Below are 18,693 nucleotides of genomic sequence, written 5' to 3' on the forward strand. Positions count from 1 at the left end.
AGTGAAGCGGGGGCAAAAGTTGGGGGCATAACTTTTATTGCCTGTGCCTTGGCCAGTGCGCTTCGCAAATAATTTAATTTAAGCAAAATTAATTTCGCCTGCAGTTGGAAGAATTCGCGAGAGAAGCAGCCATAAAGCAAAAATTAATATTCTTGAACATTTCAAACCGAGACAGGCTTTGGCCTGCCCTTAGCCTGGCTCGTAGAATTCAGTTAGCCGCATTCCTTACCCGTATTCCTTTCCGTTTGCTATTTGCCTCCAGAAATGGGAATTGATTTCCGTCCAACCCTCTTGTCTTGTCTTTCTTTTCACCCCAAAAACAGCTGTGGCGGCATCCCTGGCGACGCTCCTACCACAAAAGGAAGAAGGCCCAGTGGGAGACAGATGCCAATTATTGTGCCCTGGTATGTATTCCAAAGTCCTTTTGGCCCTCCTACCTCCGGCTCCCCCATCACTGCGGTTTCTTTTATTTAATTTGCATTTAAACTCGATTGAAATGCAAATGTTTTTATTGTGGCCGCTGGGAGCGAAGGAGAGGAGTCGGTTGGGCAGATGTAACTGAAGCTGTAGCAGACTTAATTAAGACAGCGATGGCCCGAGAAACTGCAGCTTAATTTTGCATTTGATTTCCCTTCCTTCACTCCCCTTTTTACTACCCACACTCATTGCAATATCCACTTAGGTCCGGGACATTCCGCCCTACGACGAGGGCAGGCGGCTGTACGACCTCATGGACATGGCCGTCTTTGATTTTCTCACTGGCAACATGGATCGTCATCATTATGAGACATTCAAGTGAGTATATTGGGTCGGGCTGAGCCGGATGTGTGCACCTGGGTGGCTCCCATGTCCATGTCCTTGGCATGGCAACTAATGCGATCGGTTTATTTCCGCACACATGGCTTTTGTTGGCTTCCTGCCGCCGCCGGTGGCACGTTGCGCTATGCGTTACGTATGCGCCCCGTGTGCGCCTAAGCGCCTGCATTTGCCAGGGATATGCCAGCACCTGAATGCCAAGCAGCCGCCATTTCAAGAGAGAGATTCGGGTAGAGGCCAGGACCAGGACCAGGACCAAGACCAGATGCAGATGCAGCAGCTGGAAAGATATTTCCAGACCGCCTGCAAAAGGTTGCGAAACATCTCAGCCGTAGTAATCCTCTGCCTCATCGATGCCGTTCCGTACTTTGGATTTGGCTTTTCGAGCCAAAACCTCCTTGGCTCGGCTGCCTGGCTGCCTGCTAAATTGTTTGTTATGCAAAAGCGTTTGTTTGGCTTACGGCGATGTCATCGCCCGGCACTTGCCACACACCTGCCTCTGTCTCTGGTCTGGCTCCTGATTTTAGCCTCACCTTACCTGGCAATTATGCCTTCTTTTGGCGCTTGGGGGAAAAAAGCAGGCTCCAGCTGATTGCCACATTCACTCTAATTTCGAAACGGGCTTTCGTTTGCTTTACACAGGGTCTATGGCAACGAGACGTTCCCCCTGCATTTGGACCATGGCCGTGGCTTTGGGCGTCCCTATCACGATGAGCTCTCCATTTTGGCGCCGGTGCTGCAATGCTGCCTCATTCGCAAGTCAACGCTCGTTAAGCTGCTGGAGTGAGTATAAGAACATTTAGAGAACCTAAATTAAAGAAATATACAGAAACATTGCAATTATTTATACTTAATCCCTTAATTCCTTCATGTTTTTGCTAACACCAACCAGGTTTCACAATGGCCCCAAGACGCTATCGCAGCTGATGAGCGAATCGCTGAGCCAGGATCCCGTCAGTCCTGTGCTGTGGCAGCCACATTTGGAGGCACTGGACCGGCGGACCGGCATCATATTGCAAAGCATACGGGATTGCATCAAGCGAAATCCACCGGGCGATGTGGATGCATCCGAGGCGGATCTCTCCTCGTAGCAATGAGGAGAGGAGCGAAGAGGAGAGGAGAGCAAGAGTGGAACAACAAATCATCCTAGAGCATTAGCTTAAACCCCTAGCTGTTAGTCGCGTGTCCTCCTGTGTGTGTGTTTGAAGCAAAAAAACAAAAACAATACAATTAGTGTTAATGTTTGTGGCAATCGATCTTTGAAAAAGGTCAGCGTCCTAAGTGAAATAATTCCCTGTCGCTCTGTCTGCACATACCAAAAAACAAAACAAAAACAAAAGAACAGAGGAAAGCCAGCAAATCAGGAAAAGAGCCAAGAAAGGAAATGAATTCACTCTAATGTTTATACTTTTCACCTAGTTTTTGCTGGGCATTGATTGGCAATGGAAATAGAAAATAGAGTGTACCTCCCACGCAATCACTCTTAGTACTGTCCTATATAGTGGGTGCCAAAACATAAACAAGGACATATTGTGCAAACAAACAAGGACTAAGGAAATCTTAACATGTTGCCAGCGTGCGTCAGAGGGAAACTTGTTCAAAAGACTATCAACACAAAACACTAACAAGAACTAAAACTGAAATGAAAACTACTGAAAAATTCAAAACTATATTCTAAATATTTATTTATAATTTTTTTCATACATTTTACAACTTTTACGTGCATACGTTTTTCTTCGTATGCAAAGTGTGCCCCTCGTGTCCTGTACCCTGGACCCTCCCACAGACCCGAGCCCATTCTCAAGAAAAAGTTGTTGCAAGTTTAGTTCGTAAGTTAACCTAACTTTTATGATCGATATCAGGCGTAGCTTTATCCGATTCCGGGGGCGATATGTCCATCGGGTCGTCTTATTAGTTAGTCCAATCAGTTCCAGCGAGAATCATGTATGTACTTCACCACGTGGGAAACTAAACAAAAGAACTAAGAGAGAACTACTGTTAACAGTCTAATTATTACTATTATTGCGTACATAGCTAAGTTACATTTGTTTTTATTATTGTAACGTTTTTCAATTGTACCTTAAAAAAAGAAAAAACGGTTGCTAGAGAGCGAGCAGAAATCTGCCGAATTTGTTAATTGGCCAAGAAGAGACAGGTAAAGACGATTAAGGAAACAACAACTAAATTGTGTTAGGATTAGTAAAATTTTAGTGAAAATTTCTGATGTAATTAATAAAAAAAAAGTACCAAAGAAAATGTGATGTGTTTTGGATTTCAATTTTTATACCCTTGCTTAGGTTTTTATAATTTTAGTCAACGAAGGAGACATTTCCGACCCTATAAATAATATATATTTTTGATCAGCATTAAAAGACGAATTGATCGCCCGGTTAAAAAATATTTTAAATTGTGTATGCAGATTGAAAAACCTATAAAAAACTAACTTGGGAACGCTTTCCGATTTAATTTTAATGCATTTTTGTCTGAATTATGAGTTTTTTAAACACTGATTTGTTGAGAAAATCGTCATATAGAAAAATCTATAATTATTGATTTGAAAAATGTCAATATTTCTGGTCATCTTGAGAGCAGAATTGATAAAAGAGTTAGTGGTTGCCAATAGTCATATACATTCCGATTTGCAATTCAAATTCTTATTCATTAGCAATAAAATATTGAGAAATTTTTGCTTTATTGGCAATATTATTTAATAGCAAACTGCAAGGGTCTACAAAATTATATTCTTTTATTGTTTATTATGGTATTTGGAAATGGAAATCAATGGGTGAGTAGTTGAAGGAGATAGAAAGTTATAGTAAAATCTAAATCCATATATATTCTAATTTTTTAAAATAATTGATTGTTCGATGTATTTTTTCCTTATTCATAATTTTATTCATAATATTTTGAGCACTAAAGTCGGGCACATTTTTCTAAGTGTAGTTGTTCTAGCATGTGTAAAATTCAATACTTAAAGGAGAGCGTTAAATAATAATAAATAAATAAATATTTTTATATAATAATATAATTAAGAATACCTTACCCAACTGTTCACACCCAGCATAAAGTGTATTCAGTTTTAAAAAGAGAGCGGTTTAAGTACTTCTCACTCTCTTTCGAAGATAAGTTCGATTGCTGTTCAATGGGGAACAGTACTTGTTATCAGCTCTCCTTCGAACTGCTGGAGCTTTCTCTTTTGTAAGAGATCGATGCTAATGCTGCAGAGAGAATCTATATAGATCGAATTCAGTCTCTTACGATAGCATCCAACCCAAGAGCATTCAAGCATGTTTGATGAGTAACATTACTTTGTGTATGGAATAGCCACATTTAAAATGACTTTGAGTATGGAAACTTTAACAGACGTGACGTCACATCGAACATCGGGCAGAGATAATGCTCGACAGCAAGAATCGTGCCTCTATATAAGTTACTCTATGTCCAGCACGTTGCCCGATTGTCGCTCATTATCTGTTCAATTGTTCAAGTGAGTGTTTGTTATTGATGGAAATTTATTTCAATTGTTTTTTTATTTGTGGCAAATTGAATTAAGACTATAAAGAAGCCATTTAATATATAAGTGTATATGTATGTATATACAAGTTGAGTTCAATAAATCAAGTGTGAATAATAGAACAATTATGCAATCGCAAAAACATGCCGCATTCCAATGTCTCAAGTAGACACACTCCGCCCCTTGAGATTGTTTTTTATATGGGCATTGGATCCCCAACCCATATCAATTTTTTTGTAGTGTCTAATTAAAGGCAGTGCAAGTGAAGTGCCAATGCAAATGAGTGTAGAAATCCATTGGGGGAACTGGCCATAAAGAAGTGGTATGCAAAAATAAGCGAGCTAATCAACTTCCCCTTTGGTAGAAATGGCCCCCACCAAAGTCACCGTTGTTGACCTCCGCTCGGACACCATCAGCAAGCCCACGGACCAGATGCGGACCCGGATGGCCTCCGCCGAGGTTGGGGATGATGTTTATGGCGAGGATCCCACAGTGAACGAACTGGAGTCGCGGACAGCAGCCATGTTTGGCAAGGAGGCGGGCCTCTTTGTGCCCAGCGGCACCATGGGAAATCTACTGGCAAGTGAGTGGCAGAGGCACAGGGACAGTGGGTCGTAAATAAACCCGGCTCCGGGCACCTCATTTTCGGTCTCCGGCAGTTGAGGGGGAATCGCTTATGTTTATTAGTTTAAAGTGAGGCCAGTCTCAGATTACAAAGGGCAAGGTGAGCCAACAGAATGGCGAAAAGAAACAAGAAAGCCAGGCTCATATCATGCATCAGGTACATTATCGTAAAGGCTAAGGGCAGCCATAAACATAACATTAATTTTTATGGACTTTAATATTAGACGTGGACGTGTGCCACTCACTATACAGCACAATGTTGGTAGCAAGGAGCGCCCGAATTGAGGAACTGCTAAGGCTAAGGAGCCAAAAGGACGAACGCCCAAGGAGCAGCAGCAATCTCGAGTAATTTATGCATTCCCTCAAATTAATATTTCTAATGGAATCTGAAGTTTGCATTTCATCCGAAAAGGAAAATGCACTTAAACTTACGACTGTGCTAATTTTTCACGGTGGGGTCGCTCATTAGATATGCGGCAATAAAAGGTGAAATAAATATGCATTTCTTTTTTAGCTTTGAGTGAGTTTATTTATAAGGAAAGTAGAAAAAAACAAGAAAGAAAGTGGAATTTGTATAAACCTTACATTTGAAATACTCATAACTAAGTTTAAATTGCATTAATTTCAATTCGGAAAGCTGTTCCATTTTAGTTTTGATTAGGTTAACAAATCTGCATATTTAGTTTAGGAATTTAAAAAATGAACATTTTTGGCCTTTTTTTTTACAATTTTAACGATGTAACCCCTTATAAAAATTTGAAAATTAAAAAACATAGCTGGATCATTTTGGCTGATCATGATGATCAAGAATATATATGATTTATAGGGTCGGAAACGACTCCTTTAAGTTTTACAAGCTTTTAATATATAAAAGGTGTATAAATAATTCTGAATTTCTTTGAATTTCTTTATCTCATTTCGTTGTCAATTTTTTAATCAAATCATATATCATTTTTAGAAATTATATTTCATAATTAGGATGTGTTTTTTTAATGATAGTCATAACTTTTATCAACAAATTGGAGTACGTACTTGAAGTTAATCGGAAAGCAATTAAGTCTGTCAGGTGCCAAATCTTTTTACGATTTATAGGCATTTTTGGGGATGATTATCAAGAGGTCCCGGAAACTGAGCACACTTTCATTTTTTCACTTCCTTTTACGTATTTAATAAACAAAGAAAGACGTTAACCATCAACATCATTTTCAAACATTTCCCAAACTTATTTACAACTTATTTAAGCTGTAGTACACAAGGCAAAGTAAAAATTGTCTGCGGTTGAGTTCTTGATTATCCTTTTGAGGAATCCAAGTGAATAATCAAGTGCTTCCTTTGCTAATCCTCCCACAGTTATGGTTCATTGCCATCGTCGCGGCACGGAGGCCCTGGTCGGCGATTTATCGCACATCTTTCTGTACGAACAAGGTGAGAACAGCCCACATATAGAACACACCTGTCCACCTGCCTCCCCCTCCCCACGACTCACTGGCGGAACGTTTCCATTAATCACATTTAGGTGGCGCCTCGCACCTGGCCGGCGTCCAATTAGCCACGCTGAAGAACGAGCAGGACGGTACCTTCAGCCTGGAGGAGCTGCGCCGCCGGATCCGGCACGATGACTGCCATGAGCCCATCACCTCGCTGGTGGTGGTGGAGAATACCCACAACATTTGCGGCGGCAAGGTGGTGCCTCTCGCCTTCCTGGACGAACTGGCGGCTCTGGTACGCCAGCCGGGAGTGGGCACTGGTTCCGCCCGCATTGCCCTGCACATGGACGGAGCTCGGGTCTTCAATGCGGCCGCCTCCTTGGGCGTGGGTGTGGAGCGTATCTGTCGCGATTTCGATTCCGTGTCCATTTGCCTCAGCAAGGGCTTATCGGCCCCAGTGGGCTCGGTGCTAGTGGGCGGCAAGGACTTTATTGCAGAGTGAGTTTTTAATTTTATGTTTTAAAAATGATTGAGAAATCGAAATAATGTTATCTAAAATATTTAAGAGCCCGACGACTGCGTAAAGCCTTGGGCGGCGGCATGCGGCAGGTGGGCATTCTGGCTGCCGCCGGATTGGTGGCTCTGGAGGAGGTGGTGCCGCTGCTGGGCAAGGATCACGAGAGGACCAAGAAAATTGCCAAAGGTGGGGATATAGTTCTTGAATTTCTAGATTCATTTATCACAGTAGAAACTCTCTTGTCAGCTATTTATGCCCTGCAGAGTCCCAACATCACTGTGGATTTGGACACGGTGCAGAGTAACATTCTTCTGGTGGAGATCACTCAGCCCAAGCTGACGGCCAGTGAGTTCTCCACTCGCTTGGGTACCGTGGAACCCGAAGAGCTAGAGGCTGGTCTAACAGACGCCAATGGAGCAGGAATTGTGGTGAAGGCCAGTGCCCGGGACTGGGCCTTTGCCCGACTGGTGCTCTATCACCAGGTGGATGACCAGCAGGTGGAGCTGGCCATCCGGAAGCTGGAGTATGTCATTGGGCAGTATGACAAACGCTGGCCGAAGGCATAGGCATGGAATTGGAATCGTTTGAATATGACTGCAGAGACAAACACATTAGATTTCGCTTTTTCTCGCATTTAATTAAAGATATATATATGTATATATAATATATAGAGGGAGCGAAGGAAGAGCTCAAATTTGTATTATTGCCCCTTGAGTGGTTCCGAGCTGCGTTTACATTCACGCATGACCGGTCAGCGCTCAACGGAAGCTGATGGACATCCGCCTGGGCTCCTCTCCCCAACTTTCAATTTCCCATCCTCCAATCGAGAGACTCCATTCCAAGTTTTCCCTTGTGTGTCTGCATGAGTGCTCGGCTGAATGAAATAATAAAATTATTTTTAAAAAATTATTGTCAATCCGGCGATGTGCTCATCGATTTAAAAGCCTGCTCCTTGCTCGCTGGCCGTCGGACATTTGTGATTTATAAGCAAACTTATTGCCGGCGAAATGCGGAATGCGCTCAAAATGATTACGTTACGGCCCAGAGTCCGGTCTCTGTGTGGGCTTAGAGAGAGAGCCGGTCTCCTTTTCGGGCTGAGTGAATGGCATCAATAAGAGACGGGATTTTGGGGCCCATTGAAATGTTATATTTTATAAATTATGCTCCGCCAAATGATATGAAATTCAATTAGAGAAATTGCTGAAGCATTTGATAAATTGAAATTGAATTGACTCGGCCAAAGTTGCTCTTTGTCTGCCCGATGCCCGATGCTGGCCGGGATTAACGTATATATCGAGAGTCATCTGGCCAAATGGCAAGTAATTACGGTTTGGGGAATGCGAGGGTTTTTTTTGATCAACTCTCTTGGCCCTGGGTTTGTGGGCCTGCCACGCCTGCAACTGGCACAACAATGAATTCAACTTGTGCCCCAAAAGTATGCAATGCGCCCATTAAAGAGCCACTTTCCAATTCCCATTCCACACAATCTCCACCCAACCCGGCTCTGCTTGGCTCTCTCTCCACCAGAAAGCACACACGCAAGCTTTCCGAGAGAGAGAGAGAGAGAGTGGGGGCAATCTATAAATAGCTGCCAGACATGCGACGCTGCCTGGGTGTGAAAATGTGTGTTTGCGGTGTATTGCTTGCTAGCCCGTCGCTCCATCATCACCACCATCATCATCATCATCATCATCGTCATCATCGTCATCATCGTCACCATCCTCATCGCAGCAGGGGAGTTAATAACCAACCCCCGGGAGCTAAATACGTCCCAATTCGAACCGGTAGCTTATGGGTGCGCTCTGGCGCATCCGCTCGCAATGTGTCAGGATGGCCGAGCGGTCTAAGGCGCCAGACTCAAGGCGATATGTCTTGCCCTTCGCAGAAGGGCGGTGTGTGAGCGTTCTGGTCCTCTCTGAGGGCGTGGGTTCGAATCCCACTTCTGACAAAGTTTTTTTTTCTACTTTTATATATTTATTATTATTATTTATTTATTTTTAAAGGTTTTTACTTAGATCGAAAAAGGGTTTACATTATTTGCCGGTATTTTTCTTAACAAAAACTTCGTTCCATAGAGAATAAATAAACCTTGTTGTGCTTACGATAAGTAACTGGTATAGGTATATTATGTTACAATTGTTTTAATGGTTTTTAGTTAGCTTATTTACAGTATACAAATAAAAAAAAAGGGTTTTAATAATAAATACAAAATCTAAACAAAATAATTCTTAATTTAATTATTTATACTGCAAGTTCTATGCCCATGCAGTTCACTATAATTTTAGTCAGAAGCTTGTAACCACATGAAGGAATCATTTGCGACCCTATAAATCATATATATTCTTGATCAGCAACAACAGCAGAGTCAACCTAGCTATAGCCGGTGAAGAAATAAATTTTTAAAATTTTTTTTCAAATTTTTCAAATCTATAAGGGGTTACATCATTAAAATTGACAAAAATTCGAAAAAATTTCCATTTTTATTTAGTACGCAATTTTATTATCCTGATAAAAACTAACATGTGAATGCTTTCCGAATTAAATTTAATGCATTTTTGGTTGAGTTATGGTCGATTTTCACCATTAAATTGTCATTATCAAATTTCAACTTCCTGAATTTATTTTCCTCTGAAAATGCTCATTCAAGCTGCGACAAATATTGCGCATACGCCGCGTTGAGCGATTCAAAGAACGCGAATTCGATCCTATAATTTAATTGCAAACTGCAAGGGTGTCTAGACTTCGGCTTTGCTTTTTAATATTTGTTTAATAAGGATATTTATGCAGGCTGTGAGAACAAATTTAATCAATTTAATTCCTATTTATTTTCATTAATAAATTGTTACAAAAGAAAGCTTAATGTAACCTTCTTGTTGCTTCTAACTTGAGTTTTGATTTTAATCCCAAGGCAATAAACATATGGCCATAGAATAAATAGTATAATTTATCCAAAAGAAACCTATGCAAAGTTTAAATACAACAGATTATAGCAAACGCATTCGAAGCATTAAATGTAAAATCCGCAATTAATATTTATTGTTCACGAAACTTACATAAATACCACCCTCTTGCCATTTTTGCTTTTAAGTTAAAACAAATGACCAGTTTTTGCTTATGCATTTTGTATAATATTTAAACTATGTTTAGTGGGGGCTCTTGACATAATTACATGCCCTTTCTGTTCAACAAATATTTAATAGCATTTGAAGCCAATTACCATAATTACATGAACCGACAGAATGTCAGACAGATGTGCAGCATGTAGTGCATTCAATTATGTGGCACACGCTCTTTTCCCAGCCATTTAAACAAATGAATTGCTCCTAATGAAGTATTTAAGCTCACCTTTCTCGCCAGATATCCAGCCATCCAGCCTGGCTGGGCAACCAGTGTGTGCGATTTAGTTAAAGTTGAAGTAATTTAATTATGCATTTACACGGTCGACATGTTCAATTAACTAAAGCCACGTTACGTCGACGCTCGTATTAATTTCAGGGGATTTTCAATTCAAACTCGCCTCTTAATGGGCATTAGCATGTTTATTATCGCCCCAAACGGCACCGACCGGCTTTATTGGCAACGCCGCTTTATGGCACGTGCCGCCGCCGCATTTGCTCCTCTTTTGGCCAGGATTGGATAAGTTTGGCCAACGGGCGAACGGGGTTCCGTATGAACGGATACATGATGAATAGCGCAGCGCTCCTTGGCCCAATAAAATATGATGGGAAAACGCCATTGCCTCATTATGCCGACGGGACTGCCGGGGGATTGGCATTGGCGTGTTACACTTTCCCACCGCCAGCTGAAATGACAATCTGTCATGAAATAAAGTCGTAAACCCCCGGCCCAAGGAGCTGAAAGCCGGGATTCGGTTTGGGGTTTTGTATAAATGCAAATTTGCATAGAGTCCAGCCCCCGAAAAAAACACGAAACAAAAAGATAATTCAATTTCAATAACCAACCCAAGTAATCTTCAAAACTCGCACTTTGAACTCTTTTTCCATTGAACGAAGAGAAGGAAGGACTTTGTCGTTTGATGGTTTTTCGGGTGCTCTAATTTAATTAATTGCATGCGCCTAACTGAAGTCAAACAATTTCCGTATTTAATCAACGAGAAAGCAAACGAATGACTCAGACACCAGCGTCAAAGGCGAAAGAAGAGTCGGCCATAAAGGATACATGGATGATAGATGCGGGGTTTGGGTGCTTCGATGGTTCCTTCACTTCGAGGTCCTAGGGAGGAGCTGTAAGTCATGCGAACTCATTTCGAAAATTAAGCAAATGTGCTTAGGTATAGGTGGGTGTGTGTGTGTGTGTGTATGTGTGTGTGTGTTTTGGGTTCTTTTCCTACCTACTGTGAGTGTGTGCTTTGGGGGCGTGGCTGGGTGAGCATAACGTGATTGCTGCCAATTTCATAAAGCAGCAAATTGATGATGAGCTAATGCCTCGAAAATTATTGGGAAAAAAATATTTAATAGGTTTACGTCGCGCTCAAGCTGTGAACAAAGAGAAATTGAGTGAAGAGAAAGTGCGACGTCCTTGGGTAATAAGTTGAATGAAAATTTGATTGAAGTTCCGCCAAGGAACCATAAGCTACTCCGTAACAATTCTTCCTATAGGAATTTGAAGGGATTTTCCCAAAAACTTTAGGCAAATTAATAATTCATTTCATTGCAAGACCTAATCTTATTATTATTATTATTGCTGTCAAAAATTCCCAGGGAAATCCAAAGCGATTCTGTCTGTACTTAAAATAGCAGTCGTCAGTTATCTGTAAAATTTAAGTGCTTCTGCTTTATCAGGGATGTTCCCATGAGTATTTTCTCCCCCCCAAAGGGGTTTTTCCATACGGCAATACCTGTTGGGATACCCGCTGATAGCGCTTATCGCCAGATTACCTGCAAAAGGGGTTGCCATATAAAAGCCTTCCCCAACTGGCCAAATCAATTAAACCGAATCGAACCAACATGGTCAACAGTATAACCATTGTGCTGCTCAGCGGATTGGCCATAATCAGTGCCTCTCAGTCGAAGGACAATGGAATCCAGCTGAGACAGTTCCTAAAGACCCCCACGTCCTATTTTTTGGATGTTGATATAATGAATGGACTAACTGGTAGTACAGATGACGAGAAATGCCTGGCAGAAATGGCAATGGTTGTGGAGGGTCTAAAAGCGGGAAACTATTGGGCACTAAAAAGTAAGTTAAGCCTAAAGTCCTGCTTTAATTTTAAATGATTCACCTTGTTAACCCGCAGTGATTGATTCTTGGGGATCCTTGCCCTCGGGTCTGCTTTATGGCACCTTCTATGATCTGGGCAACTTCGACGAGTGCCTCAAGGTTCATGAGGAGATTAGCAACAGTCAAACCATTCAGGGCAAGTATTGCTTCTTGGCTGTGCCCCTTAAGGATATCATAGACACTGGAATCAAGGCTTTAGAGACCATGCAGGTCAAGATTGCCACCTGTTTTCCCGCCTCCTGTTCGGCCACCCAAATGGAGAAATTTGTGGGGCAATTGTATCAAAATGCTGTTAACTCCAGTGACAGTAGTTTGAATATTAGTATCGATGAAGACGGCTGCCAGACAAGTGAAACTGAGCCCTGGGATTGGCTTACTGTTTTCACAGTGTAAGTGAAGACTTATACAAATTGTTTGATTCGAATTCACGTGTTTAATTGCAGTGTAATTTTATCGCTGCTGACCTTAATAGTGGCTTTGTGCACTCTTTACGATTACTTTTTGTGTACAGATCAAAGTGAGTATTTCAGGATTAAGCTTTATGAGTTTACAAATAATTATCCTTTTAATTTAGAGCAACTTCCAGCTTTAGTGAAGATTATATCAGCCAGGGCTAATTCCCGAGCTCTTTTCCGCGTGGTGAATGACAGCTCCAACCCGAATGTGATCTCCTGTCTAAATGGCATTCGCTGTCTTTCCCTCATCTGGGTGGTGTATCTCCATGAACATATGTACTCCCTGATATCACCAAACATAAACTTTGTCCATGCAATTTCGGTAAGCATAAATTAGAAAACCTAAGAAATTATCAGGTTATATTTTGAATCTACATTCTAGTGGATGGAGAAACCATTTGCCAGCTTTTTCCTGCATGGCTATTTCTCAGTAGATTCGTTCCTATTCATTGGTGGTCTTCTAGTATCCATGACAGCCTTGAGGTCTATGGAAAAGTGAGTTTAAATATATTGAATCCATAAATGAAACTTACCTTATTCCCTATTCAGAACTAAGGGAAAACTAAATGTTCCCATGATGTATCTACATCGCATTATTCGGATTCTTCCTGTCCTGGCCATGGCCATCTTGGTGTACATGAAGCTGATGCCAGTTCTGAGTGGAGGACCCCTATTTAAGAGTGGTTTCCATGGCAAAGAGGCTTGTCAGAATGGTTGGTACTGGGACTTGCTCTTTATCCAAAACTATGCAACGGAGGATGTGGTAAGTCTTTATCTGGAATTGCATTCGTTTAGTTTTAATTTTGTCCTATTTTAGTGCCTAGATCAGTCTTGGTATCTGGCAGTGGACATGCAACTCTACATCATCTCCCCGCTCCTGCTGATCGCTCTTTACAAATGGGGCAAGAAGGCAGCGGCTGGCATTTTGGTGCTCATTGTGCTCCTCTCAGGTTGCCTGTTTGCCACGCAGATGGTCAATCACTACTCGATGATGCGCAAGTAGGTTTCCCATTCTTTTATTGAGAAGTATAAACTAAATGAGGTTCTTATTATTTCAGAAATGGTGGAGGAGACCCGGAGGCCAATGCTAAACTGTATCTGGCTACTCACACACATGCTGCTCCCTGGCTGATTGGATTCCGTTTCGGCTATTTCCTGCACCTAAATCGGGGAAAGAAATTCGAACTCAATAGATTAGTTGTTTGGGGCGGTTGGTTCCTTAGCCTGGCCATGATCTTCACTTCGATATTCGCCCTCTATCCGGCGGGAAAATGGAGTGCTCCTGCTTTGTCCACGGTGGAGGAGTCTCTGTACTATACCCTTACTCGGGTGGGTTGGCCTTTGGCCCTCTGTTGGATCGTCTTTGCCTGTATGCAAGGATACGGAAGCCTGGCGAACAGTTTGCTCTCCTCGCCCCTGTGGCAGCCCCTTTCAAGGCTCTCCTACTCCATCTTCATTTGGCACATGTTTGTCCAGGAGGTCAACAGCAGGAATGTGAGAACCAGCACTTTCTTCTCGAACTACAAAGTGGTGAGTGGTAGCAATTGTTTACCAATATTTTAGGCTTTACTGACCCATAACTTACTTATTGCAGATGCTCAACTTCTGGTCGGACTTTGGCATCAGTCTGGTGATGTCATATCTTTTATATCTTATCATTGAGGCGCCGATCGGGGGTCTTGATGCCCTTTGGCAACAATACGAGACATTGCAACAACTTGAAGCCTTGGGAGTGGAATTTGCGAAACATTTTAGAAACGTTACATTGCAAAGCTTGGGTGTATTGGATTTCCAAGTGCCCAGACAAGAAGATATCGTATGCATTCAGGATTTGGCAGAAGTAATGAAGGGCCTTTCGAGCAGACAGCGTTGGGCCCTGAAGAGTAAGCAGAGCCAAGTTAATACAATGTGAGGTAATATTTTGTTATCTGTATCAATTAGTGATTGATTCATGGGGATCCGTTCCCTCTGGAGTGCTTATTGGCAATGCCTTCAACTTGGGTAACTTCGATGAGTGTCTATCAATTAGCCAGACGATTAGCAGCAACCAGAAAATAAATGGAAAATATTGTTTTCTCCTCGTAAACCAATTGAGGATTGCAACTTGCTTCCCAGCCTCTTGTTCGGCCACTCAAATGCAGCCCTTTCTGGACCAACTTCTTCATAAAATCATCAGTTCTAATAGTTTCAGCATAAGCATGAGGATTAGCGAAACCAGTTGCCAGACAAGTGAACTCGTACCATGGGATGGACTCACCATTTTCACAATGTGAGTATGCTTAAGGTCCATATGGATACAACTATAATTATTTTTATCATTACAGAGTTGTGTTATCATTAATGGCATGCATCGTGATAGCATTTACAATGTTTGACTTCATCATGTGCCATGATCAGAGTGAGTTTTTAGTTAGTAATCCTGAGATTATAATATATCTTAGTTTAGTGTTTTTATTCCAGAAAATATTCCATTTCTGGTTAAGGCTCTATCAGCTCGTGCCAACTCCAGAGCTCTTTTCCGAATTGTGCCAAACAAATCGAATCCAAATGTGATTGAGTGCTTCCATGGAATTCGTTGCATGTCACTCCTTTGGGTAATTTATGCCCACGAGTACATATTCTTTTTGAGGACTCCCAACCTGAATAACGCGGATATACAGAATGTAATGATGTATCTTTGAAATCTCTCAAAATGGAGAGCTAACTAGTATCCTATTTTTATTATAGTGGATGGTTGAACCCTTTTCCAGCTTCACTCTGCATGGTTATTTCGCAGTGGATTCCTTTTTCGTCCTTGGAGGCCTACTCGTCTCCATGATTGCATTGCGTGTTATGGAGAAGTTGGTATATGAAATACAGTCTGTACTTACTTTTCAACCGAAACCATTAACAGATCCAACGGAAGACTGAATCCTCTGCTGATGTATCTGCACCGCATTATCCGCCTCCTGCCAGTCGTGGCCTTTGCCATTCTCGTCTACATGACGATGATGAACGTGGTCAGCGGTGGACCAATGCTTAAATATGGATATCACGGGAAGGCGGCTTGCTCGAAGGGTTGGTTTTGGACCTTGCTTTTCATCCAGAACTATGCAGTCTTGGACATTGTGAGTAATTCCGACTACGTATTTCGTATAAAATAATCCGTATTGCATCTGAAACCGACATGGCAACCGTAGTTAATGGAATGAAAAAGAGGCAATGGCTTTTAGATAGCATTATCTGAAAAATATAGCTAGTTAATCGTAGATATTGATAGTCTAACTAATGTCATTGCTTTCTCTTTTTTAGTGTTTAGATCACACGTGGTACTTAGCGGTGGATATGCAGCTCTACTTAATATCCCCTCTTCTGCTGATAGCTCTCTACAAGTGGAAAAACAAGGCTGTTGCTGGAATTATAACTCTTATAGTCCTGCTTTCGGGCTGCCTGTTTGCCACACAAATGGTTAATAAGTATTCACTTCTCATTAAGTAAGTAGCTCTAAGATATAAGAGGTTAATTAATTATCTAATAATAATTATATTGTTTAGAAATAGCTCTGATGACGATGAAGTGGCCAATAAAAAACTGTACTTGGCCACACACACGCATGCTGCTCCCTGGCTGATTGGATTCCTGTTCGGATATTTCCTACATGTAAATCGGGGAATAAAGTTCCTGATGAGAAAAACGATTGTTTGGACAGGATGGATCCTTAGCTTGGCAATGATCTTCACCTCAATCTTTGCCCTCTATCCGGCGGCCCAGTGGAGTGCTCCTCCTCTGTCCACCTTATCGGAGTCTTTGTACTACACCCTCACCCGTCTGGCCTGGCCATTGGCCATCTGCTGGATCATCTTTGCCTGCATGCAAGGATACGGGGGACCGGTCAACAGTTTCCTCTCCTCACCACTGTGGCAGCCACTCTCCAGGCTCTCCTACTCCATATACATCTGGCACATGTTCGTCCAGGAGGTGAATAGCAGGAATGTCAGGACGAACACTTATTTCTCAAATTACTCTGCGGTATATTTCGTTTTTATTCCACTGTTTGATTGCAATTTAAATTGACTTTCTTTTTGCAGATGGAGCACTTCTGGTTTGACTTGGGCTTCACCGTGCTGTTGTCCTACGTTTTTTACCTTATAATTGAGGCTCCTCTTTGCGGATTCGATAATCTTTTAAGGCCTCGTCGGGTCTCGCCTGCGGTTGAAAGGCCACCGCTAATTTCAGATCAAGGCAATGTGCCGGAATGTGCTAATGAGAATGAATCAAAACCTATACCTATGTCTGACTAGCCTTATTTATTTCATATTTAAACATACCAAGGATAAATATTATCTAATTAAATACCGGCATTTGGTCAAACATATCTTTTTTTAATTTTTTTTTTATAACGAGTTCATTCACCATTTCGCAGAAGGCCGATTTCTGGTAGCGAGATAATAAAATAAACAAACACACCGATTAGCTCTGTCCTGATAACATAGTCACTTGCGCCCGACCACAATTTCGCTGATTACTCACTATCGGGAAAGTTGGCAAAGGCAGAATAACTCGTCTAAATGTCTCCTGCTAACGCCTCTAATCGGTTGGCCATACCAGCCCATAGCTTATCGCATTTTTTATTCCCGATTACAAGACAATATGGAAAAAGTTGCTACAATTTTTGGGATCTGCGGGTTGGTTCTCAGCGGATTAATCAAGGCCTCGGAACCGAAAAACCTATATCTTTTGATACTATGATGAGTGTCTGAGGGATCAGTGCACAGTTCAACACATTATATGTACTACTGGCAAATACTTCCTACTCAGCTTGTTCGTTGGGGAAATACTTGACAGCCCTGCAGAGTTTCAATTTTATTATTTTCTCCAGTTTAAGTATAAGCGACTACTTCCCAGATAAAACAAAGCAATATCTGGGACGGGCTAAAGATGGACTGATATTGGATTTCTGTTTATCCAAAACTTCGCCACTACGGAATTTTGTTCGACAAATCAAAGTATAAAAAACTCACACCTAAGCCAAAAATGCATTAATTTCACTAAGGAAAGCTGTCCCATGTTAGTTTTTATGAGGTTTATAAATCTACATACTCAATTTATCATTTTGGAAAGTTAAAATTTTTTAGAATTTTTGACAATTTTAATGATGTAACCCCTTATAAAAATTTGAAATTTAGAAAAATTTTCGAAAATGTATTTTTTGACCTGACATGGCTAGATCGATTTGGCTGTTAATGCTGATCAAGAATATATATGATTTATGGGGTCGGAAATGACTCCTTCACTGCGTTTGATGCTTCTTACTGCATTTATTACCCAGAAATGGTACATATATAGTCCACCGATTCGTCATGCTCCGACTTATATACCAGTAAAATTATATACAAGAATAACTCCATAGATCATTGAAATAGATTAAATTTGTTCCAAAACAAATCTCGCACAACTGTGCATATGATTCCCAACAAGTTCTAACATCCCCGGAACGAAGTGAGTGCTGCCGGCCAAGTTTCAGAAATGTGTTGTGTTACAAAAGTTGCAAGTCATTGTTTATTAGTGTTCAAAGTTAGTAAGTGAACATACATACTTACTGATCAGAGTTACTTACTGCTCAGAGTTACTTAGTGTTCATTGATACTTACTGATCAGAGTTACTTACTGCTTAAAGTTACTTGCTGATTAAAGTTAAATTAAATATCAGCTCGCTGCTGCTCTCTGCCTCTCCCCCACTCTCGCTATGTTAATCGCTCTATGTTAATCTCTAGAGGCAACAGCTTCTCTCCCACGCACTCACATTCTCTTCTCTGCTCTGCTCTTCTCTGCTCTGCTCTGCTCTGCTCGCGGACTATAAATAGAGGCGCTGAGGGCCCGCGCTCCTCAGTCTGTCCTAGGGGTACCTAGTGTTAACATCTCAAGTGATAGTGCAAGTGATCAGCCTTCGGCCTAAAAATATGACGTGGCCAATGCAGTACATCTGGATGACTAGGAAGAAGCTCCCTTTGGATGGAATCAGCATTTTTGGTCACAACACTGGAAGGAAGTAAACAATGACGTGTCCTCTACTGCGGTAAGTCTTAAACATGACATTTATATTACAGTCGAGTCCCGATA

The 18,693-nt window shown here is 41.5% G+C and overlaps 4 protein-coding genes and 1 non-coding gene across 16 annotated transcripts in view; all 5 read left to right on the plus strand.

Annotated features, from left to right (window-relative positions):
• The window catches only part of LOC110184309 (extracellular serine/threonine protein CG31145), a 68,926-nt gene extending 65,854 nt beyond the window's left edge, over positions 1-3,072 (plus strand). For all 11 annotated transcript variants that reach the window (XM_086840979.1, XM_086840975.1, XM_086840980.1 and 8 more), the window contains 4 exons: positions 324-404; positions 683-795; positions 1,459-1,599; positions 1,709-3,072. In XM_086840979.1, coding sequence (XP_086697105.1) covers positions 324-404; positions 683-795; positions 1,459-1,599; positions 1,709-1,907 — 534 coding nt within the window. In that variant the 3' untranslated portion in view covers positions 1,908-3,072. The remainder of the gene's footprint in view (positions 1-323; positions 405-682; positions 796-1,458; positions 1,600-1,708) is intronic.
• Positions 3,073-4,218: 1,146 nt separating this feature from the next.
• Positions 4,219-7,583, plus strand: LOC110184652 (uncharacterized). 2 transcript variants are annotated; one of them, XM_020953256.2, is made up of 6 exons: positions 4,219-4,303; positions 4,695-4,913; positions 6,305-6,379; positions 6,471-6,879; positions 6,948-7,084; positions 7,145-7,583. In XM_020953256.2, exons 2-6 carry the CDS (start codon positions 4,697-4,699, stop codon positions 7,462-7,464), a joined length of 1,158 nt encoding a protein of 385 aa, XP_020808915.2. In that variant the 5' UTR covers positions 4,219-4,303; positions 4,695-4,696; the 3' UTR covers positions 7,465-7,583. The 2 variants fall into 2 exon arrangements, with proteins under 2 accessions (XP_020808915.2, XP_086697111.1); XM_086840985.1 differs by lacking the exon at positions 4,219-4,303 and adding an exon at positions 4,489-4,649.
• Positions 7,584-8,722: 1,139 nt separating this feature from the next.
• Positions 8,723-8,846, plus strand: TRNAL-CAA (transfer RNA leucine (anticodon CAA)). Its single transcript has 2 exons — positions 8,723-8,760; positions 8,802-8,846. It is a non-coding gene; the product is annotated as a tRNA-Leu (tRNA).
• Positions 8,847-11,865: 3,019 nt separating this feature from the next.
• Positions 11,866-14,506, plus strand: LOC110185924 (nose resistant to fluoxetine protein 6). Its single transcript, XM_086839909.1, has 9 exons — positions 11,866-12,097; positions 12,156-12,528; positions 12,583-12,656; positions 12,714-12,916; positions 12,977-13,089; positions 13,144-13,357; positions 13,412-13,593; positions 13,653-14,124; positions 14,189-14,506. The coding sequence occupies exons 1-9, from the start codon at positions 11,866-11,868 to the stop codon at positions 14,504-14,506; spliced, it is 2,181 nt and encodes a 726-aa protein (XP_086696035.1).
• Positions 14,507-14,924: 418 nt separating this feature from the next.
• On the plus strand, positions 14,925-17,620 carry LOC110185913 (nose resistant to fluoxetine protein 6-like). Its single transcript, XM_086840986.1, has 7 exons — positions 14,925-14,992; positions 15,055-15,257; positions 15,322-15,434; positions 15,488-15,701; positions 15,886-16,067; positions 16,128-16,602; positions 16,662-17,620. Exons 1-7 carry the CDS (start codon positions 14,935-14,937, stop codon positions 16,872-16,874), a joined length of 1,458 nt encoding a protein of 485 aa, XP_086697112.1. The 5' UTR covers positions 14,925-14,934; the 3' UTR covers positions 16,875-17,620.
• The last annotated feature ends 1,073 nt before the right edge of the window (positions 17,621-18,693 follow it).

This window comes from Drosophila serrata, unplaced genomic scaffold (genome assembly GCF_035046125.1).
Source record: "Drosophila serrata isolate PLE 108 unplaced genomic scaffold, ASM3504612v1 contig_382, whole genome shotgun sequence".
Lineage (NCBI taxonomy): Eukaryota > Metazoa > Arthropoda > Insecta > Diptera > Drosophilidae > Drosophila > Drosophila serrata.

Excerpts from the sequence above, each read along its gene's own strand:
- LOC110184652 (XM_020953256.2), top strand. The coding sequence starts at position 4,697 with ATGGCCCCCACCAAAGTCACCGTTGTTGACCTCCGCTCGGACACCATC. Across the intron at positions 4,914-6,304 it reads CATGGGAAATCTACTGGCAA|TTATGGTTCATTGCCATCGT; the intron begins GTGAGTGGCAGA and ends ATCCTCCCACAG. Across the intron at positions 6,880-6,947 it reads GGCAAGGACTTTATTGCAGA|AGCCCGACGACTGCGTAAAG; the intron begins GTGAGTTTTTAA and ends AAAATATTTAAG.
- LOC110185924 (XM_086839909.1), top strand. The coding sequence starts at position 11,866 with ATGGTCAACAGTATAACCATTGTGCTGCTCAGCGGATTGGCCATAATC. Across the intron at positions 12,917-12,976 it reads ACTTTGTCCATGCAATTTCG|TGGATGGAGAAACCATTTGC; the intron begins GTAAGCATAAAT and ends TCTACATTCTAG. Across the intron at positions 13,358-13,411 it reads ACTATGCAACGGAGGATGTG|TGCCTAGATCAGTCTTGGTA; the intron begins GTAAGTCTTTAT and ends GTCCTATTTTAG.
- LOC110185913 (XM_086840986.1), top strand. The coding sequence starts at position 14,935 with ATGGCATGCATCGTGATAGCATTTACAATGTTTGACTTCATCATGTGC. Across the intron at positions 14,993-15,054 it reads CATCATGTGCCATGATCAGA|AAAATATTCCATTTCTGGTT; the intron begins GTGAGTTTTTAG and ends TTTTTATTCCAG. Across the intron at positions 15,435-15,487 it reads GCATTGCGTGTTATGGAGAA|ATCCAACGGAAGACTGAATC; the intron begins GTTGGTATATGA and ends AACCATTAACAG.